Raw genomic sequence first — 23,657 nt, 5'->3', positions numbered from 1 at the left:
ATTTCTTCCTTATCACTGAAGTAATTCTAGATTCCTATTATCCCTTTTTAATCGTAATGTCTCTTGTAATCAGCATTTTTATTTCAGTTAGATTAGAGATTACACACGATCGGAGAAACGATAAGCTTGGTGTGCTCGTTTATATTCCTCAACATCTCAGTGCGCTGAAGTTTTAATTTTCAACGACAAAGGCTCAGTAATTAGGCCCTGATTTCATTTTGAAACGTCCTGTACGATTTTATCCACATAGTTCTATTTCTATTTATCCAGTCGCCTTTCTCTTTTCTAGGAGGGATGATCACCATGGTGACGGTGACGAAGAAGGGGAAAGATCGGCGAACGGAGCGGGGAGGATATGCATGGCGCCTGAGGGATGCCGGACTCCGGACTGACTCGGGGAGGGGGATGACTCCGGTCGGCGGCGGCAGCGGCAGTACCAGTGGCGGCAGCAACACGTAGTAGTAGCAGTCAACGGTGTCCAGGCATCGCAACGCTTAGAAGACATACGGGACATCGAGATCTGTTCTTCGTCCGACCCGCTGATCACGGTGCATCACGCAGTTGCGTTACGGAGCGAATCTCCTACCCGCAGCATCCTCCCCGTTGAACGTGTCCGTGGCTACGTAGGCGGGTAATTACGGAACCAACCGGAAATACGTTTGGAAGTCGATCAAGCTTGATCCTCTACTTGGCATCCCCGTGGCAGGTGAGTCTTTCGTGCGAGAGGAAGAGAAAGAGAATGAAAGAGAGAGAGAGAGAGAGAGAGAGAGAGAGAGAGAGAGAGAGAGAGAGAGAGAGAGAGAGAGAGAGAGTGAGACTGAGAGAGAAGAGGGAGGGAGAGAGAGAGAATGAGAGAGAACGGAACGCCGCCGCCGACGCCGCCGCCGCCGCCGCCGCCGCCGCCGCCCGGCGTTGCTGATCGATTTTCCGCGAACGAGCGGAGCGGAGCGGAGACCCGCCCCTGATTCTCATCGTTCTCCTCCGACGGAGCGGTGGAGATCCGAGAATTTTTTTGCGCTCTATCGCGGGTCCAGCTCCCGCAGCGCGCGCGACCGATCTGAGACGAACCGAGGACCGAGGGATCAGAAACTAAAAACAGCTTTTCCCATTGTACGCGCGTGTCTGCGAGACACAACGACGATCGATGCTCTTTCTGTACCCGCTCGCGCCCCTCTCAATATGCTCTCGCTTTTGCTCCGAATCTTGAGTCGAGCTCTTTATCTTCCTTTATCTGACTCTTTACTGCCTTTTAGGATTCAATGTAGGATCAGACGTCTTACCTGAATTCCCAAAATCTTTTATAGACGTGACCTTTATGTGGTTTATCGAATAATTAAAGTATTACGGAGTATTGTGAAGTTAACTGAAACGATTAGTGTCTACACATACAAGATAGATTTCGGAGACCGCAAGATAAGATGTAATAAAAATTGATAAGATTTCGAGTCTATGTCGAGGCATCGATAATTCCGAGGGGCGATAACGAGGGCGATAATGTTGTGCTGAGATTTTGCGATGCGGTTGGCAAAATTATATTGCTCAGAAACCCGAGGAAACTATCGTTTCCGCTTACTGATTTTTTTCAGCGTAGGTAGAAGACTTGCGCGTTTATTGGGGACCACCTTCGCGCTTCAGAACGGACGACAAAATCACAGCAATTCCGAGCAGCGCGGGCCGCGACGCGAAATGACGACCAATTCGTTCTCGTTATACTTCGCCTACAGTCGCGCGACCGACGAGTGGGTCTGAGTGGATCTGTAAAACGATGCAAGATTTTTTAGGGCTGTGCCAGACACGCTGCAACCTTTTAACCCTTCATTTTCGAGCTATTTATAAGTTATGTCGCGCGGGCGCAATGGCAGCGGGCATCGAGACCCCAAGAGATAGAGCTTGTTTCTAGGCGACGCGACGTCTAGCTTCTTGCTTTCTAGGATCTTACAGCCGCTCCGCAACACCTCTCGTGCACCAGACCAAATCAACTCCGTCCTACATACCGTATACATATAGAAGGTAAATAAAAAGAAGGCTAGATCACAAGTTCTGCGACAGACGGACAAAGAAGTGAGACGAAGTGGCCATGGTAAAATACACACATCGAATTGTTTCTGTACTATTTTTTGACCGGCCTGTAGAGCTTTAGCGGACGAGAAGACAAAAGAAAGGTCGAAGGGTGAGCTATTTTTGTGCAACTCACATAAATTTTCTTTTCCATTTTGCTGCCCCCGATGTTGATTGGGAAATCAACGATCAAAGGACGATAAATTGGTATACGGGCGTCGCGTACGACGTAGCAGGACTTGTATAAAAGCCCGTGAAATCGGAGTTAAAAACTTCCATTCTCCTGCCTGCATGAGTTTGAAAACAATTCAAGTTCTAAGGTACTAAAAGTTTCTAAACTTTCTAAAAGGAGGAGGATCCCAAGGAGCGGTAGTCACAGCAAAGTTTTCCGAAATCCCGAGGAACGTACATCCCGACAATGAGAAATAAAAGTTCTTGCGCCAACAGAATTTTGAATCAGCGAGGAATCTGTTTGCGGTTCGCGAAATTCGATTGTTGCCTCCGCGAGAAGAAAGATGCTTTATTGTGTGCAGCTTAGCAATCTTAGCATAATTGACTGTGAAACGACAGCGACGGGAATCACGCGAACGTTTATTTCGCTTATAATTCGTACCGTCAATCTTCTTATCTTTTATATCGCATGCACAACAACGTGCTTTATCTGCGGAGTTTATTATTATTCTTTTCTTTATTGATAAATTTTTGTTGATAAGCTCTAGACGCTCGTTCTTACGTTCCCCGAACGGTTTCGTATTTTTAACGCCGCGCGCGCGATACTCTATCTGACTCTATCAGCTATACGTGACGCTTCGACCTGACGATTTTTTTCTCTTTTTCTCTGCGCGAGTACACGGTCAGCTAAACACCTATTTATCTGATACATATGGTCGAGCGAAAAAATGGACGGTCTAATGTTTACATCGCAGACTTTTTAATTTTTATCGAGCGTTCGCACGATACTTGGGCTTTCTCCGGTTGACCCGTCGAAAATAAAGGTCTTGCTACTTTTTTGTAGGGATGACCACTAGAACTAGCACCCACGCGCGCGAAAAGGAAAGACAAGAGCTCGTGTACTTGTGCTCGCGAGTTGGACACACGGAGAGAGCGTATATCTGGACATCGGGCAACGTTTCCTTGCTCTCGGACATGTTGACCGCGTGTTCCCGCCGGTCTATATTCGACGGCATATTATTTGTTCGCCGATATCTATCTTTCTCTCTCTCATTCCGCATCTCTTTTTTTACTTTTTTTCTCTCACTCTCTCTCCCCTTCCTCTTGCTCATCTACATCACGACGTTGCTGGACCGACAATAGGTTCGACGACGAACTTGAACAAGGCAACTTCCGTTCGCCGTCTCATTCGCGTCCGGCCGCTTCTGATGCGACGATAATTTTGTCAATTCCGTCAATCCAAACGCGCCGCCGCGGACGATTTTCCCTACGGATTGTATGAATATAAGCGGAGATTCGCGAGGGGAGGAGAGCCAGCCGGCCGACCGACCGACCGACCGACCGACCGACGGTGGTCCAGCAAGATTGCTGACGAGTACTGATTGTCTCAATGTCGGCTAATGGCGAGAATGACTGTAAGGATGCGTGCAGCGAAATGCGTCATGTCCAAGTTCTGTGGACTCTCGCACATCCGTTCTTTTAATAGATTATGTATTTCTTTGATTTCTTCTAGCTTCTCCTTCTACGTTCTATTCTCGGACTTACATTTTATCCTATATCTGTATATCCCAGGGCCTTTGATCCGACGTTATTTGACACGCCATGGCGCGTTTCAGTCCTCTCTTTTTCCCTGATCTCGGAATCCCTGATCTTGGGATCGCGAGTTGGAGCCCTGGGATCTGGGAAGCTTTTGAAGTCCATGGTGTCTACAGTTCGTGAGAGAGCTCCGTCTTTGAATCTTGAATACGCTCCTCAGATTTAGAGCAGAGCAGCTGAGATTATGTCGCTGCTTATTCATGAACTCCAACGTTACACAGAGAATAATCCATCATCGCTCGCCGATGTGGAAATATCGGTCGCTGAATTCTCGCCGCGCGACACTCGTCCAACTATCACTGATGATTAATTAGTGCCCGCGGCCTTGGTGATCGCCCCGATTCATCGTCGTCGAAGGCGCATCATCTCCAATCGCGTGCGAAACGATGACATCGATCTATAAGGATAGACCTTGAGCCAATCGTTTATGAGTTCGTATCGCCGCGCACCCTCCAATAAATCAATCTTCGGCTTCCGCACGCTGGACTGGACAGGGCTAGTGTACAAACAGTCGCTTTTCGCCGGATTTGCCTGGACGTCAAAATAGATTTTAGCCGTAAGCGCTCTGGATTTGTTAACGTTATGAGTAACGCAGCGAGATGAGAGTTGCGATTGTTACATATATTTTGTACGGTTGAAAGCTGAAACAATGAGACATCTAACTGCCTGGACTTTAATGCGTTGCAACGTTTGAGAATTATCGTTATCGAAATCGACGAGGAGTTTCCGGAGCTATCGCGGAAACGCAGACGAGATTGTCAAAACGAGGACGGCGTTTAATCGGCTGCGCACAAAGTATTCAACGTTAAGAATTGAAATGCGAACTGTTCATATAACAGTGGCGTAAGATTTTATTTTTAGCGATCCCGTTCTCGCAACGATGCTACGGCCGGGGTTAATTATCCTTTACGGTACTCGTTAAGGGCCACTTGTCACCATCGCGGGAGATCGAGATAAGCGCGACGGAATCGTAACGAGAACGGAGCGCATCGCCCCGAAAAGTTTAATAACCGCGTTTAACTGGGATTCCGCGAATTCGTCGTCGACGTCGCGGCGCTTCTTTCTTTGTGCCGGCCTGCCTCGGTGCCTCGTGACGTGGATCACACGAGTTATCGGTGATGACGGGCTGCTTTAATGGAGATTGACGGACTGGCTTTAATTAACGTCAGCGTGAAATCCAGCATAAAGGAGTCTTCGCTTCGCCGACTGCCTCGCGAGAACGAATGCATGTAAAAAAAAAAAAAAATCAAAGCGCGTCACTGTGAGAAGCTTATCCCTTTCTCGGTTCGGTAATTTACCGCCGTTGATTCGCCACGATAATCAGTCTATTGATACAGCTCGGAAGGATACCGAGCGGTCATCTCTATTGCGAAATTATCGGATTCACAATCTGTGGACCACATATTGGAAGAAATATTTATCGATCTGAAAGCAATCCGCTTAGATTGCTCACACATATCTGCTAAAAATTAAATATGAAATCTGTAAGCGAAGAGTGCTTGATGAAGTGTTTTCTTTTCTTCTTTTTTTCCAGGATGAAGCTGTGCTGGAGTTTGGCTCTCGTGGCCGTCGCCCTGTTGATGATTCTTACGACCACGCGAGCGGAAGCTGATCTGTGGGAGGAGGATGACAAGGAGGTGCTTGTACGAACAGTGCGCGGTACTAAGGAACGAAGTGAGTGCTTCTTTCTGTAATTAATCCGTTACCTCCTTTTACGATCGCGACGTTATTTTATCGAGCGGTTGCTAATATAGACCGTCTATATATATAACATACGTATATAAACGGCGTAATTAGAAGTCGTTCCCCATCGACCTTAAAAGTCCCTCTCTGCCTTCCTCTCTTTCTCTTTTTCTCTCTTTCTCTTTCTCTATTCGCTTGATCGACGTTACGTCCAATTGTTTCTATTGACGTTTCGCGTCTGCTGATGCAGCATCCGGCAGCTCCTCGTCGTGCAGATACGTAAAGGGTCAATGGTCGGAATGCGACTCGAATACCAACACGCGGTCACGCACTCTGAGTCTCAAGAAGGGCGACAAATCCTGCGAGCAGACCAAGACTATACAGAAGAAGTGTAAGAAAGGTGAGTTGTTCGTGATTAATACGCATCGTCGCAGGAAGTGAATTCGGGGATGTAATACGTTTTTTTTTTTTAATTTGACCATAGCATGTCGATACGAGAAAGGCACGTGGAGCGGATGCGTGAATCAGATAATGACGAGAATCGATAATTTGAAAGCAAACAGCGATACATCCTGCGAGAAGACGCGACGACTCACTAAGAGGTGTAAACCGGAGACCAACACTAAGAAATCCGCCAAAGGTAATTTCTCTCGTTCGGTCGATTGATTTGCCGGACTGTGGCAGCCTGCGGAGGGTGAGGGAAATTTAAGCAAGCGCGCGAACCTTTGTTTATTTCTTTTTGTTTTCAGGTGAACGATCGAACAAGAAATCGGGCAAGCAGTAATTATCCGCCGATCTCCAATCATTTCTTCTAATCGGGCAACGAAAGCGCACTCTCATCTCTACGACCCCCTAACTTCTTTCAATTGCTTTTCCTATCGCCAATTAATTGTGAGGCAGAGCACAAATTTGGATCGATCGTCGATCGAAGCATTTTTCATATATACTGCCTAGGAATTATTTGCATTTCGGTTGCAGACGCGTGCTGCGCGTAACTGTAAACCGTTTTTCAAGGTGCGCTGCCGTCGATTAATTACTGTTAATAATTATGGGATGGTGTTTACGTTTCGGTGATCACATCTGTTTTCGGCAGTGACTCGGTTATTAACCCTTCTAAGATTTCATTGTGCCGTTATCACGGTGTAGTTTATATCGAGCATACGTTACGCATTGAATTATTATAATATTATTATTATTTGGCTTAAATGTTTCGATTTCGATTTCTAAATAAACATAGTAGATTGGTTACACTTAATAATAGATCTGAGTTTGTATGGAAAATATCGCGTTCATAAACATATGCCTGTCGAAGAGACTCTTCTATCTAACCCATTGACATAATTTGCAACGAGTTCCCCTGTAGAGGAGTTATTGATCGCATAAAGGTATTCTAAAAATGGACGTTGACGAGATCTTGGAGGGTTAAGCCGCGCAATCAACCGGAGAATCGATTGGGAACTGATACGTAACATGTTCGAGATGACGAAAGCTAAACACGGCCGATCGTCCAGACACGTAGTGATGCAGTTTGTGCATTGAATTTTCGCAAATTTATGACACCCACGTTTCTCGACGCGAAATTTTTTTCACGACCTTCGACATCAGATATTTAAAAATCTGCAAGAATTCAGAAATTAGCTTTCTCAGCGTGTTCTTGCAAAATCTGCACCACTGGTTGTTCGATTAACGAGCGTAGCACACATCGTAAAAAGCCCCCCTGACTAGAAGCAGCCGCCATTTCGGAGGTTCGCAGAGGATAAGATTATCCGCCAAAGTTGTTCTCTCGTCTTCCCGCACAGCGATATTATATTATTATTAATATTATTAATATTATTGTTTATCACAAAAAGCAGCAGCCCCCATTTGACTTAGCTGCTGATCCACTTAAAAATCATGTACAATATTTGTCATACTAAACAGCTTTCATTCGATTGTCACATAAATATACAATGTTCGGTGTTCAAAGTAACTGTGTCCTGTATCATGTAACATGCGCGAGATATTCCGACAATTATTACGCCGTCGCGAAGGTTCGTCAGTTTAAACAAGGATGCTCGTGCAGGAAGTTAAGTAGCATCCGCCCCATGTGGGATCTTCAAAACGGTCACGGCAAATCAAAAATTGCGAAATCAAAATGAACGATCAAAAGAATCAAAGCATCAAAGTAACGTTTGTCGAGAGAATCAAAGTAAAATGCGGAAATATACTATATCCATATATTCAACAGACGCAGAATGTTCGCGCGAGCCTAATGAATTTTTCCGGAATCCTCCGCGCCCCGCGCAGGACGTTGTCACTTCCGATGTTAATATTCGCAGTTAACGTTATAATAATAATGTATCAAGTGATAACTGGCAAATATGGAAACTCGCCAATGAGCATGAAAATCAAACTGAAATAACTCGTCGTCTCATCAAGCATGCACGCTCGCGCGTGCAAGAGAGAGAGAAAAAGAGAGATAGATCACTGGATATCTTTTCGACGCCACAAAAATCAAATCCCTCCTCCCCTGCATACAAGATTGTAATTCGTTTCTAAGTCTAGATATATAGCCGGAGGGCTCGTCGGTGTGAGAGGAAGTTAAGCTGTTTGCGCGTTTGATATTGCACGCGGGTGCGATCCGCGACGTGCGGACGTATCTCGCAAGAATGCATAGGGATAGGTGAGACCCGGGGAGAGAGTATTTTTCACGTACAATAATATTTTGAAGGTGTCTCTTCCTCATCTCCATCTAGATCTCCTCCGATACGCGACGGAGGCTCGGTTCTTTAGCTCCGAAAGTCAGAGGGTTGTCGCGGGGCGTTAAAGGGAACGTCGTGCGATTGTCGGCGAGTTCGTCCACGCATCGGATCCCGAGGACCTCCAGGAGTTCATCTAAGACCCTGTGGACGCCGTACGCGCGGAATCGCGCGCGCGTCATTATCAAGCGCCTAGTTCTAGCTCCCGTATTACAGCATATCATCATTACGCGTGAAGCGAATCTTATCGATAAACTAGGATAGCGTTATCTCCGTTTTATGGGCTCTTCGCTAATTACTGTCTCCATTGATCCTCCAACTCCGGTGAACTCAGCTCCACCGGATCACTCGTCGTTCCCCTCCCCACAAATTGCCAAGGTCGAAGCTATGTTCCGCACCGAGAATCAGTTCGTACCAGGTGGGACACGCCACGGAAGTGGACTCGTTACGTGCCGGTTGAAAGCATTAAATGTGTCTCCTATGAACGTTGCATCTATTTTACAATGCTAATTACAAGCACGATCCGCACGGAGGTCACTCGCGCAATTCCTCTCGAAGGGGATCCTTCGAGTGTCCGAGACCATTCCAGAAACGCGCGATCGCTATACTTTTTACAAAATGCGCGAGCTTGCACACATGCCTCGTAGTTTTTCGTTAAAAATCCTGCGTTTTTAACGATCGTACAGGATTGCGCAATTCTGATGCATTCAAATGAGTCATCCGGCACGCAGTTATCTCGGCAATGTAGGATAGATGTAACGAGTCCCGTGCTTGACTTCTCTGTGTGGAGCTCGCAGGAAGCTTCCCATGTTTTAATCGCATTGTAACATAGCATGATAGAAAGATACATCAGTAAACCTAGAGACTAATTTTTCAGATCCTTCGATAAAATTACACAGGACGTTCCGAGAGGTGAGTGCGTACGTCGATAGCAAATGTCCGTGTTCCCTCGGAGAAATTTCGAAGCGGATGTCTGGCCTGACTGTCCAAGTTTTTACCAAGTCGCAAATTAAATCCCGCACATCGATACTCCGCGCTCCGAATTCCGAGACTGTCGGGGAAAGGTCACGGTACAATTTTAATTTCAGCCTTTAATTAGTTCCGCTCTGAAAAATCCCTCTCGATATATTTCTTCCAGGACAGTCTTTTGCTATCTGCGCGTGCACTGATGCGTCCTTCGGAGCAAATCATAGATATTCTAGATATTATAATAAGAGAATCGTTCAAAACTTTGTTCGTTAGAATTAAACTAATTAGAGGCATACGAATCGCCGTTCTATTACGGATCGTTGAGTTTCACAATCGTCGATCTTGTTGATGGTTTAATCTCGTTAGTGCAACTATAGAAATTGCAATAGGCTGCTCTGACCTATTTTCATTGGTAACAACAGGACGCTAAAAAAATTTTCTACGCATTTCGTTAAGGTTAAACAAATTCGATTGTACACTTTCCAAAGACGCCAATTTGTTGTACGGATCGATTAACTGCTTCGCAACGATTTAGATAAACGATTGTTAAAAGTATTTGTATAAATCGCTGATCGCGCGGTTGCTTTATTACGGACAGTTTCGTCATTCAGATCGTATAGCTTAGGATAGCTCCTAAATTTTCGATGTATCGTAGCTCGATGAAATCGGTGATTTTCTTTACGAACTACTATAAAAATTGTATAATGCATCTACTTACTTATTGAAGTAATTGTGTAACCACTACACATGTAACAAAAATCCAATGTTGTCAATAAAAGTAAAATATTATATATATACACAAGAGCGATGTGATCAATTCGAATTGCCGGGAGTCGACCGGGATTCGCACAACCAATTTCGTAAAATGATTTGGAGGTAGAGATTTTTATGACATATATTTTTATTTTTTATTCGTAAAATTTATGTCGATATACAAAAATTACAAAAGTGCTCGATTATCGATATCATATTAAAAAATTGTTTCGAACAAAAGTATATTTAAAAATATCAAAAATGGACGGACGTATAATTAGTCATTCTTTTTCAACAATGTCTTGCTATAAATTCCATTTTATAAAAGTTCTTTAAGAATTGCACTAATTTCCGAAAAGGAAAACACACATGTCTATGTTAATATAAAAAAAAATATATTAGTACGAATATATAGTAAATGGACGGAATGTCAGATCATTCAACTTACACACCAACATTGTATCTATGCAATATTGTGTCAATATACGAGATGTCCCAAAAAGGCCAAAAAAAGCAATATAAATAGTTTGGAAGTTGTTTACGTTTGACTTACGTCAGCAAAAGTACTCTCTAATCGGGAGTTTTACATTTTTAAAATGAAAACAAATGTACGGATACATTTTCGGGACAGTGCTGATCTGTTCTCACGCCATGGAGACAGATAGTTTTCTCGAGTACGCTTTGCCCTCCCATTCTTGATCGGACGGCAACGGCTCGTGTCGTAAGTGGCAGAGACGTGTGCCGTACTTCAGCAGCACGATTATAACGCAAACTACGAAGAGAGTCAGGCAGGCCGTGGCAGGCCAGAAAACATGCAGGCCCATAATAAGGAATTTTTTTTAGGAATTCTGCTGCTTGAGATTATCGCCTACTTGCAATTGGTGTCGCGTGCAGTTATCGAAACTTGCGGAACAAGTCGCTATGGTGTCTAAATCAAATTTTTTTGATTGTATAAATTATCTTGTAAAAAAAAATAAAAATTATTCTTAATATACCTAAGAGCAGGGCAGCGTGCCTACGAAAACAATGTTGGTGGTGAGAGTTTCAGCGTTATGGTAGCCAAGTTAGAGGCTTTACAATGCAATTAGCTGAGTGCAAAGGGCTAATTAGACTCTATTGGGCTCAATTAAACTCTCGACTTTGAACGTATCCTTAAGCGTGGGCGTTACTACTGTTGTTCAACGCTGCTCGCTAGTTGGTGTTGTCAGCTTTAGATCTCACTCTCGCGCTTTTGCATCTCCATGTACTCCTGCGGCTGCGGCGTGGCACCCTGAGACTCCGGATCGTGATACTGAACAATCTCGTGCCTCACTTGAGGATACTTGATGCGACCGGGCTCTAACTCGCTGAGGTCAAGCGGCGGCGTTTTGTGCGGCAACACGGTCCATAGAGGCTGGATCCACCTATTGCCTAAATCCCAATAGGACAATACTCTATTAAAAAATAAAAAGAGAAACTGTATCAGTCGCGCACGCCCGCAGGAAGAAGCTACGTTAATGAGTCTCCGCGGGTGCAGACGGGTGGGAGATATCAGACTCACCGGTGTGGCGATTCTGCCAGTAGTCACGGTGCCGCGAGCACCAGCAGAACACGATGTTCAGAATAAACAGAACTCCGCCTAGGACAGAGCAGAAAGCGATTGTGACATAGAATGGCGTAAAGTCGCCGTATTCGTGCCCCTTGAAGTACGGATTCTTCAGGTACTCCTCGCGCTCGTCTAGAATGGACATGTCACAACGTTAACGGTCTCGTCACTCGCTCGCTCTCTGAAAGAAAAAAAAGAGAGACGGGGGAGTCCTGTTAGCGCGGTAAGAATGTCGCAAGCTACCAGGCGTGGCTTGGCGTGGCGTGGCATGGCGTGCCACGCAGGATGTGTGTGTACACACGGTTTACGCCGCGTACGCCGATCGATGAATCGCGGCTATCGTTATCGCTATCTTTACTACGGCACGTACAAATACGCGCGGGCAGATAAAAATGGGTATCGATATAGGTCACGAAAAGCAGGTGCGCATACGTACGCGCGAATTCAACGGTAATCACGCGCGTCCTGTGCATGGTACACTATACATACCTCGATGGCGTTTCCTTTTTTCTCTTCTCTCCTTTCTTCGCGTCGTCGACGTCAGTTTCCCTCGACGATATAGCGGTATCGCGGAAGCTGGGCGACAAGAAAAGAAACAGGTTGTCGGACCGAGCCCGCATCGAACGTACTCCGGAATCGGAATGTTTGAACGGCGTTAGATCACTCGTGTTGGGCGGGGCATCCCGTTGAGTGGGGGGAGAATTATTTCTGACTTGCGTACTGCTTCATCTCGCCGTCGCGTAAAGTCGCTGAACTCAAGGCCGATAAGTTCGAAGTTGACTATACCGAAGCGGCAAATCGAATAGCAAGAATCGACAAACAGTAATAGCTAAAAAGACCACAAGAAAAAAAAAGAAAATTAAATATAGAAATTTGAAATTTGATTTAGCGTCCATTCGCGTATCGTTAATGAAATTCTTTATCCGTGTACTGAAAACGATGTCCAACCAACTTTGTTCCGAATTCCGAAGCCGTGTGACACGACGCGAGATGCGGAGTCAAATTGTCGGTAAAAGCGAGATCGATCGTCCGAAAGAATGTAATCGAAAGTCAATATTATCGAATGCGATGTATGTACTACTACCTCGGTATTCATATAAATTTCGCGAAACACATGTATTAAATTCGATATATCAGTTTTTCGTAATCTAAACCGCCGCGCCGGGACCCGGTGCGGCGGGCGGCGATTCATTCGTAAAGCGCAGTCGTGCGCGCCGCGGTAAACACGAGTAGTGGGGGTAGAGGAGCGGTATGCGACGTCACGCATACCGTGCGGACCGTGCCTAGACACCTGTAGCCCCCAGTTCGTCCCTACCAATCGCGTTGACGAGAAAACGTTAGCCGACGTGGGCTGACGGGCGTCGAGCAGATCGTACAGCTTCGTTCGCAGCTTCTTCGTTGTAATTTTTCCGTTGCCGTGTAACCAACAATAAGTACGCGCCGCGTCGCGAGATTAATGCCGGGAGTGTCGTGATAAAGGTCGAAAATATTTCGCGATCATAAGCGATGATATCGGTCGATTTTCGTGAACGTCGCGAGTGAGTGACGCGACGTCACGGTTGTTTTTGGCGAGTGAAGTTGGCCGTGCGATTTACGAAATTCTCTTCGCTATGTCGTCGTCTACCTGCGGGACGGGACATCGCGGCACGGGCCGACGGGCGTCGAGCAGATTGTATAGTTTCGTTCGCAGCTTCTCCCCGCCGTAATTTTTCCGTTGCCGTGTAACCAAGTACGCGGCGCGTCGCGAGATTAATGCCGGGAGTGTCGTGCAAAGTGTCAAAAATATCGCGCGATCATAAGCGACGCGATCTTATCGTCGATTTTCGTGAACGTCGTGAGTGAGTGCGCCAACCGGCCAACGGGCCAACGGACCAACGCTGCAACGGAGAAGGACCTGGTGAATAGTGCAGAGGAGGAGGAGGCCTGGGGAGGCATCGGGCGACGGCGGAGCGACCGTGGGGTGAGTAGTTGTTAATTTTCTTATATATTACGGCTCGACTATACAATAGCCGCAACAGTATGCAGTAAGACGTAAGCAGTAAGCTGTTGACTAATGGGATTTTTACAATTCAAGAATAATCGACTGTGGTTGATCAATAGCTTACTACTCACGTCTTACTGCATACTCCTGCTGCCATTGTAGACGACGCTTTATATTTTCTGTCCTGTCAATTCTGTGGTGGATTTCGCCACTTTCGAGGTTTAACTGGACGGTGTTGTAATATAAAAATATTTCTTTTGTTACAGATATACGCAGATTTACAACTCCGCTGTTGCGCATCGGCCGGTGAGCTCTTCTTTCCCTCTTTTTTTTTTTTTTTTTTTTTACTAAATCTTAGCGCGGATTGAGAGAGATTCGCTGAATTTATGAGACTTTGGTTTTAGGAATGAGAAACTCGGCGAGGAATTAGCTTACTCGAGCAATTCTTTAGACTACGAGCGAATTTTGTGAACGGGGGAAGATACATTTCCAGTAATTAGCCGCTCTTACGACTGCGAATTTATGTACAGGTGGTCATCTATTGAGAGATAGAGTCACTGCCGATTTCGCGGCAAGATCTATCGGATAAAATCGTGAAGTGCAGTTAGTCGAACTGATTGTTGCGTCGCGTCGTTGATCGCGACCGCGCATCGTGTCGGAATTTTATTCGGGATGCAGCTCGTCGACGATGAGCGGGCTAGCGCAATATTTGCCTCCCCCGTAATCAGGCTCGTAAGAGCGAGGTTTACGGCTGGCGAGCCTATGCAAAAACCCAATCATATCCGCGTATAACACGGCGGGAGAAAAATAGCGTCACGTTGCGAGCGCTCGGGTGTCGCATAAAATTCCGGATCGACGACAGGGATTTTCGTCCGATCGAATGACTGAGTCGCGGATTTATATGTTGCAATTTAATGGTGACAACGAAGCAAGCATTGATCGCTCGCTCTTTATTGCTTTATTTTAATCATGCAGGTGTTTTTGAGACGCGACGAGCGCGTGATTCATTTACACGCGTCGTTGTGCAATTATAAAATTGTTCTTAACAATTTCAAGCAGAGACCCGGACCGGACGAAAATATCGGTTCGATTCCGGTTTCGGTACATTGGTTTCGGTTTCTGTTTCGGTTTTCTAGCTAACAAAAGTCGGGGAGGGAACGGAAGAGTTAAGGAGCGGGCACGCATTGTCTTCACGAGGGCGAGGGTGAGAGAAAGTGTGTCGAAAAACAATGGGCTGCAGCATCCGCCCCCGCTCGGTATTGCGCAAATTACATTTTTTTGTAATTTGTATTAAATTAAATTATTTACATATTATCAGCTTTTTATTTAATGATTTACTTTTAATACGTAATTATGATAATAATTGTATCAATAATTATTTGCAAAGCATTAATGGACTTTAATTTAAAATTATAGATCTATTTTTCACATATATTTTGCATTTTGACAATTAGTAGTCCTGAGTAATGAGGAGGGGAGGGAAGTGGCTGACCACTTTTATTTACATAAATTTCAAAAATATTTTCTACCTTTTAACCTTATTTTCAAAAATCGGAAATTTTATTAAGAGTTCCATTTGCACCCACAATAGTTCTACAGTTTCTGATAGATTTCAGAAATAGTTCTGTCGATTTAGATAAAAATATAACGAGTGAAAAAAATGAGGTGCTAATTTTCCGTGACATTTCAAGTTTCGAAAATATTTATTTTTATCACGGAATTCTATAGTTCTTGAAGAGTTCTATAGTTCCTGATAGGTTTCAGTGATAGAGTTCTGGTCTTTAAATATTTTTAAATAATTTTTTAATCTGACCGCTGGCACCTCAAGTTTGAAAAAAAATTGATTTTTATTATGGAATTCTAAAGTTCTCGAAGAGTTTTACAGTTCCTAATAGGTTTCAGCAATAGTTTTGGACTCTAAATAGTTTCTTAACAATTTTTTACTGTGACCGCTAGCACCGCACACAAGAGTAAAGTCATGAATCGCAGGCAGTTTCGATCGATTTTTTGACAATTCTCGATGGTTCTCACATAGTTCCAACAGTTTTTATAGATTTAACAACAGTTCCGGCCTCCAAATATTTTTTTAACAATTTTTTACTGTTACCGCTGGCACCGCACACAAGAGTAAAGTCATGAATCGCAGGCAGTTTTGATCGACTTTTTGACAGTTCTCGATAGTTCTCGCATAGTTCCAACAGTTTTTATAGGTTTTAGCAATAGTTCCGACCTTGAAATATTTTGTTTAACAATTTTTTAATTTTACCGTTGGCACCGCACCCAGTTATGCAGATCACTGCCCAAAACTGTCGAATAGGCAGGCAGACCGATGATATCGACTGAATTCGACCCTCGATCTATTGATCTATTGAGAGAGGGAGAGGGAGAGGGAGAGAGAGAGACTTACCGGACCGACGAATACGACCGTTTTATTCGCCGGAAAGTCAATCAAGGGCTCGGTAAAATCCTGAGGTGCGTACATCCCTTTTCGCCTTCGGAAAATTTATTCGTGAAGTAAGTGGCCAATTTTTTCTGGTTCGTGACGTAGTAATTAATGTTTCATCGCCTCTACGTAGCTGGTCGATGAACGCACTTCGATTAACATTTCGTTGGTTTCCTCCGTTTTTTGGCGTTCGAAATTGGGAATATCGCCCATTTGAAAGAATTCGCCGTCTCTTTTCTTTACGTTGCAGCAATATTGGATCATCGCTTTGGTATTTTTGGTAATTTGCACGTTTGTTTTGTCGGGAAATTGCTTCTGGATTGCGGATATCTGGGATTCTTAAATCCGAACATCACTTGTATGTGTTTCATTCTGTGAGCGTCGCTGCTTTTTTTCTGGCCGATCAACCACTCTGCTTGTTTCATGTAAATGTCTAATTTCTTTAATCTCTCCTCCCGCGTTGCACCCGTTATGTACGCGTTGAATACACGCGCGCGCCGGGAGTGTTTGTACATACGGTCGTCAAGCTTACTCTAAAATTTCGGGTGGTCGTTATCTACCTGTAGAAGCTGGATTCTGGTCACCAAATCGTCGTGATCCATCACGACACACCAGGGGGTTTCTCGTTGATGGTCTTCTCTCACTGTGGAGACCTTGCGGCAGTAGAGCCTACGGAAAGATACCTTTAAACGATCGAGTTCCCCGAACGAAGGTTCTTAGGCGCGCAAACGCTATTCATAATACGGTTTTAAATCTTTTATGTGGATATTTCCGATAGGTTTACCTGACGAATTGGCGAATTTAAAAATGATTGGCCAAAAAATTTCTGGCACGGTAAAGGTCCACGGGTCAACGCAGGCACTCGTGTGTGTTTGTCCTGTTTTAATTAGATGTAATGGTATTAAAATATTAAATATGCAAACAATTAATTTATATAATGTAATAAAAAAAAATTACTCACCAGCCGTTGTTTCGTCGCACTCGGTTGGCTCTGCCACTGCTCCAACATCACACGGTTGATCATATTCGTGATGTCACTTACGACGGTCTATAGTCGATCACACGGCACTTCTAAATTTCACAAGCGCAAAGTACGATTATTCCGATCGAATGATTTTGATTGTGACGAACGCGAAATAAAATTCTACGTGCCGTTTTTGTCGAAAAAATTCGACGTTGCTTCGACGGGACGCCGCATATTTTTTCGAGAGAAGACGACGTCGCGTTTTACGGCGCTGGTTTTGATTTTTTGCGCAGTCTTCTCTTCTCGTTTTCCCAGTATTTGCCGAACACGAAGCGGTTCAGATTTTCTGTGCTTTCATCTAAATCTGACTGATCGCTTGCGATCATTACATTTTATTTTTTCGAAAAAATATACTCCGACCCAAGTTTATGACCAATGGCAAAAGTGGTTTTTAAAAACTTAAATAATAACTTAAAATACAAATCCACAATAATATAATTTATCTAAATTATTCTAATAATTCTGTGAGGTCTCGGAGATTCCATCCACATTTATCGTAACTTTAGCCAAAATTCAATTTATTTATTTATTTTTTTTTTATCGATTGAGAATTGATCAATGAGTAGGCCCATAATGTATAAAAGTCGATAGAATTAAATCGATGCGTTCCGTTTCATGCATGATGCGCATAATGCATCATTTATCCTTGTTGTTCACCGAATGTTAAACAAGGATAAGTGATGGATTATGTGCATTATGTGTGAAACGGAACGCACTCCTAAGGGTTTTGAGATATACAATTAGGGGACAAAAGTCCAGAAACGCGAAAAAAGGAAGTTGGGCTGGGGTTTTGGAGACTTCACTGTATTTAGGGTTAACAAGCAGCACTGCGTTGCTGCATTCTCGATGCTGCATAACAAGGAAGAAATCGATATAATTCACATTTTTTTTATTTAAAAATATATGTGCAGCACACGGAAAGAATGGCTTTGCTGAAGTGTCTAAAAATTTAGCTGAATACAGATCTGAAAGTAATTTTGTTGGATTATCAAAATAATTATGTAGAACACCTAAACTGATTGCTAAAATGTCAAAATTTTCCACAGCATTATCATGTTTCAGCGACTTACTATAATTATTTTATGGTGCAACAAAATTATTCTCAGATCTGTATCTAGCTAAATATTTAGATACCTACAGTCGTTTTGAATTATTTACTGGCGACGAAAGTTACTTGTTTTGCTTTTAGATACCTACTTCAGCAAAATCGTTCTTTCCGTGTACAGATGGCGTCATTAATGCTTTTTTAGTTGTGTTCTGGCGATTTCTATAGTGCACGTTACATGTACTATGCCTTCAGGTGGAAGGCATTAATGACGCCGTCTGTACATATTTTTATCAGGGTCTAAATATCGCTAATATATATCACTAATGTAAAATGTATATAAAATAAGTCAGTTGTTGCGATTTGTACACGCATTAGTAATCTAATAATTTTTTCATCTGCGAATGATGTTGGTATATTATCGAATCATTAGAGAATCTTAAAATCTTGAGTTCGACTGATCGAGATTCAGCGGAAAGGCAAATATGTACAATGGATAAGAAGCAAATTTCTGAAGAAATTCAGGATGTCTCTATTGAGATTACCCGGAAAAGAAACCTGGAACAGACAGTATCTGAACATTTTTACCTAATTCTCGTCGAGACCGTGAACGTGTTAGAACGTGTTTTATCTCGAAAAATTTTTAAGAATTGCTAATGTAATCAACTGCCTTTGTTTCTAAGTACCAACCGCTTTTGCTTTATCGATTTTGTATTTATAAATTATCACCGAATAGAATAATGGCCGATTCAATCCCGAAAGGGAAAGTAAACCAAAAAGCATAAGAGGAAGAAATGGAACATTTTTATCTTTATTAAGGTATATTAAGAACTATTCTCGAACACACATTGAATCTACTGTACTTGACCACGCATAAAGAATTGATCGATTTATGCATCTTTCTAAGATCATGGATACGATAAAGTCTCCATCGTTTCCAGAAACAGATCAATATATAATTCAAATGAATGTTACGCGTCAAACTGGTTCGCAAATAAGTGTAATGAATTTTATATATGTACTAGTAAAACATTTAGCGTTCATAGTAGTGGTACTATGATGTATCCCCCTGAATCAGCTTTATCATTAAATTCCACTTTGGATGATATATCAGTTAATTAGAATTTCGACATCTATGTTTCAGTATCATTTTACAGATACGCTTATAATAGATTGCAAGTTTGAAATTTTTCACGATCTAATAAATAAAAATGTACGTATGAATTTACAATCATTCACACAGTAGTATTTAACGGGATGAAACGTTTTGAAGACTCGACCGTTGAATTTGAGTCTAAGGATGAGAAATCAGTGAAATTTATGGAGAACAGTATTATAGCACCAATTTCGAAAATGGATTAATGGATGTACTGGCGGTAGCGTAAAGGGCCTTTCGACGGTCCCACGAAAAAGACCGGTATGTTACATCAAAAGAATTGTTGTACGTCACCAACAGTAACTATTTTAAGAATATATATTTTACACATGAGGGAAAAGAGAAAGTTATGACAAATGGATTAATAACGAGATTAATAATGAGTTATTAATATTTATTTTAAAGTAGATTAGTGTAAAGTAGATAATGGCATTTAAAATTATCATGTGAACATTATTTGTTAGAGATCCTCGTGACCGATTTGCCGGAAAGAATCGCAAGTCTGTACACGGAAAAAAAAGAAGTTGCTTCAATTAAATGTCGATGTCACGGGCTGCCACGAGCATATGTAGTTAATTTAATTGGATATTATTGGATAAAATAATTAAAAAGTTTATCTGATGTTTTTTGTTCATTAATATTAATGTGTTGCATCAATAAATTTTATCTCAATAACACTGATGCTGTTGATACATCATTTTTTTTCCGTGTATATTTTCTTTATTACCTGTAGCACAGCGTGATCTTGCGATCTCGTAATATCAGGAATTGAGCGCGAATTTTTAGAGCTATGTCAACGACAGGAAAAATAAAATGTAATGATTGCAAGCAATTGGTTCCGATCGGTCAGATTCAGATGAAAGCACAGTAAATCTGAACTGCTTTGTGTTCGCTTCAAATACTGGGAAGACCCCTGTTGAGCTGGCCCTCCCTACCTTGCAGAAATTAAAAAACAAATAGCGCAAAATTTCAAGCTATTTATGAGCTTTCATATCCCGCAGACTAAAATTTTTGAGCTCGTCACTGAACAGGAATTTAATATTTTTTATGGGGGGCTGAGTCAACGTTTAAAAAGATATTGAATTGATCTTTACGGCAGAATTAGGAGCTATTTATGAGCTTTCGAAGTAATATAGTTTCGATTTTTGAGCTCATCCCCTTAACCCCGAAACAACCCTTTAATTGATTCAACTCAAGAGAAAAATGTTGAGAAAAATTTAAATATATCGTATCGCGGATATAATTCATATAGCGTATAAACTCTAAGAATAAACTCTTAAAATACGCGCATTTTGATTATTGAGCTACAACCCCTTCGCAAGAAAACCACCCCATCTTCTCGGCTTAAGAGAGAATTGTACTTAAAATACATTACTACAAGTAGTGATTGATTCTGCTGATAAGAAAGAGTACTTCTTGAGACTGTTAGGGATCAGGGGTAGTTTTCCATCAAACGGCTAGGGTACATAATCTGAAACTTCATATTTTCGTGGTACAAATTATCCGGTTTGATTCTGCCGATTTGGTTCTGCTAGCTTAGAAGAGGTGACGAATTTGAAATATGAATTTATGTAGAAACATATTTATTGGCAGCAAGAATGATTCTGGAGACGTAGATTAACGATAAATAGAATGTATTTCTAGTCACAATGAACGTTCTCGCGTAGCCACGATGCACATGTTTTCTAATGAGACGTCAGGGGAGGTGTAGTAAAGCAGCTCGGCCTGAAATCCCGCGCTCTCCAGAAAGACCAGGCGACCCCAATTCAGCAACGTTTTAGCTTTACGCCCGATACTCTCGCGTTCGTCCGACCTCGAGGACTGGCTAGCAACCTGTGCCGGGAGATGACGTGGCGAGTTAACGTCGCTCTTTAAAGCCGCAGGTCGAGAGCCGCAGGTCGCCCAACTGACTATGCTGCACAGAACGGGAAACTCGTCCGCAATAAAGTCGCATTGTCGCAGGTACTCCCGGCCCACGTATGAAGAGTACTCGCATTTGTGATGGCAGCAAAACGCGACGATCAGGCCGCGTACGTCGACCTTAGGTTCGCCGTTCATCGACTTCACCAAACAACGTATCGTCAAGTCTAAAAAGCGTATCATTATAAGTGTCGATATATGACATAAAACAAAAATGGAGCTTTAGCTCAGGAGTGAAATGAGTGTACCAGTGGCCGTGCCACAGAGATGCTTCGCTATGCCGACCTTGTACTTGATCGGCTGGATCTCCGCGATTTGGTTCAACTGCAGATCGGCGATATCGACGCGTACTCTTTTTATCACGAGGCGACTCTCCTCCCTTCTAAGCTTATTGTCGCTTTTGTGTCGGTGACTGGAACGATCGACTAGTAAGATGCAAGAGTTTGACTTGTTCTTTATAATCTGCCCCAACCAGTATGTTAACTGAGCTGTTTAAAGTACGATTTTATTTAGTGTTTTTATCGCAGCGCAACTTATAACAAATTGTTCGAGAGACAGAAACGAAATTCATCCGAATCAAAGAATGCTGTCATAACCGAAATGTACCTTTTCCAGCCCCGAATTCGACGAAGCAAGTGTCATCTCGCACGAGACCGGCTTGCTCCAGATGTCCCAGCAGAGATGCATTTTGGAGCAAGTGCTTTCTGACGTTCCTGCCGCAGGTCTCGTCGCTCAATTTGTCTTCGAGCACGTCGTGCCTCAGAATCGTTCGAGAAAACTCTGGCAGCTTTTCTGAAAGGGACATGTCAGAGAGAGAGAGAGAGAGAGATACACGAAAGCGGAAGGGATTTTTAAATTCAATTGTACCATAGGCGGCATGAATCTTTTTTATCACCGTCCCCACGACGGACTCGTCGAGTTGCGACAGGGGCACGCGCGGCGGCGCGGCGATAGTCTCCGCGTCCAAATTCGCTCCCTCGACCACGAAGGCGGGCCGCGCGTCCAGCCTCCGCTTGGCGTTGCACACGCCCAGGTGCCTCGTCAGCTTTGAACGATAACACGTGCTGGAAGGCAAAAAATGCATCGATACCACGCTAGGCTAATTTCCGCTTAGAATGTACAACACGATCTCAGTTTTAATGAATACTTGCTGGGTGGGATCCAACGGACACGGCACTCTTTCGTCCCCGGCGTCGGGGCCGGGGCCGGCGACGTCCCGCTGATGCTCGCCGCAGTACCGCCGGCCCTCCCGCACCGTCATGCGGCAGAACCGCTTCTTGCGCTCGACAAAGTACATGCAGTGATTGCCGTCTGCCATGTTCCTCACTTACGAAAATATTCTCGGACACTTTTGCGCTCGGAGGAGATCGTCGCAGGTTAGGATTACCAGTCTGTCGCGGAGTGACGTATAAATTCGATATTTCTACCTGTCCGCCGCTAGATGAGCGCCACTATTCACTTTTCTGCCCAAGCAAATCGGGATTAGCTCTACCGGCGTTCCTAACGAGGACGCTGCAGACGCGATTATTTATGTATATGTATCCGCACGGATCTCAAAATCGCGGATCCCGATATTCCCGATCGCGAGCCCTCGAGGCTCGAGCCGTCGCAGTCGTCGCACGCGCGATGAGAGCGCAAAAAGAATGAAACAAATAGCTGGGTAGCGATTGTCGCAATCGTGAGACGTCTCAGTGCTCCCCCCTTGAGACGCCGTTTGTCCTTGAACGCAATCGAGAACTCAAAACCGATCCTCTCGAGCGCGCTTTGAGTCGAGGCTACGAATCTGGCCACACGGTCAAGTCTTAACTCTTCCTCTCGGGGGTCGGCGGTTTCCCGGATTTTTCTTTTCTACGGATTTTCCCCGAATACTTCGAACAATATTTTCGGATTGCCTTGGTATATTTATCGTTCGCCGCCGAGGGACCCGCGAGCGAGCGCACGCGGGTAATTCGCTAATGTAGAGCTTATACCCCGATACCAAGCCCGTCTCAAAGTTCACCTTTTGCCTCCCCTCTCATCTTTTTGCCGCCCGCCCCGCCCGACCCCCCTCGCTCGTCCTCCGTAATTCCCTTTTCTCGTAGCTCGTTCTCTCTATCCCGCCGCAACTTTTCCCCGGTCCCATTCGGCCTCTCTGGGTTCCGTCTCGCGCTCGCGGCGTTATCTATCCTCTTGAAGCGAGCTATTACCCGATTGTTTCTTAAATAAAATATCATCGGAGTCCCGTCGCCAACCACTCACAATAATAATTGCCTCGCCAGTGTGTCAACCGATCCACCCTCGCGCGCAACCCCTCGTCTGTTTCCCCGGATTCTTCATTCTCCCCCTTCTTTCCCCTTTTCCTTTTATTTTTCCACCCCGCCCGCGCCGTCCGTCACGCGGATATACGCTATACGCCGCGAGAAAGAAATTCGACGGGGCGTTCGGGCCCGTGCAATTTGCGTAATGTCATCGTATAATGACGTGGCACGTCGCGTCGCACGTCCGTTTACGCATTTAACCGACGGGAACGCGTCGGCGTCGGTGTTTAAATCTATT

General features: G+C 43.9%; 4 protein-coding genes across 4 annotated transcripts; 1 reads left to right on the top strand and 3 right to left on the bottom strand.

Moving 5' to 3' along the window:
* The first annotated feature begins 408 nt into the window (after positions 1-408).
* Positions 409-10,017, top strand: LOC139819095 (uncharacterized). Its single transcript, XM_071788282.1, has 5 exons — positions 409-706; positions 5,360-5,499; positions 5,759-5,908; positions 5,993-6,148; positions 6,258-10,017. The coding sequence occupies exons 2-5, from the start codon at positions 5,361-5,363 to the stop codon at positions 6,290-6,292; spliced, it is 480 nt and encodes a 159-aa protein (XP_071644383.1). The 5' UTR covers positions 409-706; position 5,360; the 3' UTR covers positions 6,293-10,017.
* Positions 10,018-10,572: 555 nt separating this feature from the next.
* Wrm2 (wurmchen 2) lies at positions 10,573-10,923 on the bottom strand. Its single transcript, XM_071788285.1, has one exon. The coding sequence runs from the start codon at positions 10,790-10,792 to the stop codon at positions 10,613-10,615; it is 180 nt and encodes a 59-aa protein (XP_071644386.1). The 5' UTR covers positions 10,793-10,923; the 3' UTR covers positions 10,573-10,612.
* Positions 10,924-11,069: 146 nt separating this feature from the next.
* On the bottom strand, positions 11,070-12,279 carry Wrm1 (wurmchen 1). Its single transcript, XM_071788283.1, has 3 exons — positions 12,043-12,279; positions 11,509-11,734; positions 11,070-11,378 (listed from the first exon to the last, which is right to left on the bottom strand). Exons 2-3 carry the CDS (start codon positions 11,696-11,698, stop codon positions 11,179-11,181), a joined length of 390 nt encoding a protein of 129 aa, XP_071644384.1. The 5' UTR covers positions 11,699-11,734; positions 12,043-12,279; the 3' UTR covers positions 11,070-11,178.
* Positions 12,280-13,859: 1,580 nt separating this feature from the next.
* Positions 13,860-22,535, bottom strand: LOC139819089 (tRNA:m(4)X modification enzyme TRM13 homolog). Its single transcript, XM_071788275.1, has 5 exons — positions 22,274-22,535; positions 21,990-22,186; positions 21,729-21,914; positions 21,371-21,610; positions 13,860-21,289 (listed from the first exon to the last, which is right to left on the bottom strand). The coding sequence occupies exons 1-5, from the start codon at positions 22,438-22,440 to the stop codon at positions 20,847-20,849; spliced, it is 1,233 nt and encodes a 410-aa protein (XP_071644376.1). The 5' UTR covers positions 22,441-22,535; the 3' UTR covers positions 13,860-20,846.
* Between the last annotated feature and the right edge of the window lie 1,122 nt (positions 22,536-23,657).

Source organism: Temnothorax longispinosus, chromosome 9, assembly GCF_030848805.1.
Source record: "Temnothorax longispinosus isolate EJ_2023e chromosome 9, Tlon_JGU_v1, whole genome shotgun sequence".
Classification (NCBI taxonomy): Eukaryota; Metazoa; Arthropoda; class Insecta; order Hymenoptera; family Formicidae; genus Temnothorax; species Temnothorax longispinosus.
The sequence above is the reverse complement of the archived record's forward strand: the minus strand, read 5'-3'. Positions and strand labels throughout refer to the sequence as shown.

Excerpts from the sequence above, each read along its gene's own strand:
- Wrm1 (XM_071788283.1), bottom strand. The coding sequence starts at position 11,698 with ATGTCCATTCTAGACGAGCGCGAGGAGTACCTGAAGAATCCGTACTTC. Across the intron at positions 11,379-11,508 it reads CTGGCAGAATCGCCACACCG|GCAATAGGTGGATCCAGCCT; the intron begins GTGAGTCTGATA and ends ATTGGGATTTAG.
- LOC139819095 (XM_071788282.1), top strand. The coding sequence starts at position 5,361 with ATGAAGCTGTGCTGGAGTTTGGCTCTCGTGGCCGTCGCCCTGTTGATG. Across the intron at positions 5,500-5,758 it reads GCGCGGTACTAAGGAACGAA|CATCCGGCAGCTCCTCGTCG; the intron begins GTGAGTGCTTCT and ends CTGCTGATGCAG. Across the intron at positions 6,149-6,257 it reads CACTAAGAAATCCGCCAAAG|GTGAACGATCGAACAAGAAA; the intron begins GTAATTTCTCTC and ends TTTTGTTTTCAG.
- LOC139819089 (XM_071788275.1), bottom strand. The coding sequence starts at position 22,440 with ATGGCAGACGGCAATCACTGCATGTACTTTGTCGAGCGCAAGAAGCGG. Across the intron at positions 21,611-21,728 it reads CGAATTCGGGGCTGGAAAAG|CTCAGTTAACATACTGGTTG; the intron begins GTACATTTCGGT and ends TACTTTAAACAG. Across the intron at positions 21,290-21,370 it reads TCTCTGTGGCACGGCCACTG|ACTTGACGATACGTTGTTTG; the intron begins GTACACTCATTT and ends TACGCTTTTTAG.
- Wrm2 (XM_071788285.1), bottom strand. The coding sequence starts at position 10,792 with ATGGGCCTGCATGTTTTCTGGCCTGCCACGGCCTGCCTGACTCTCTTC.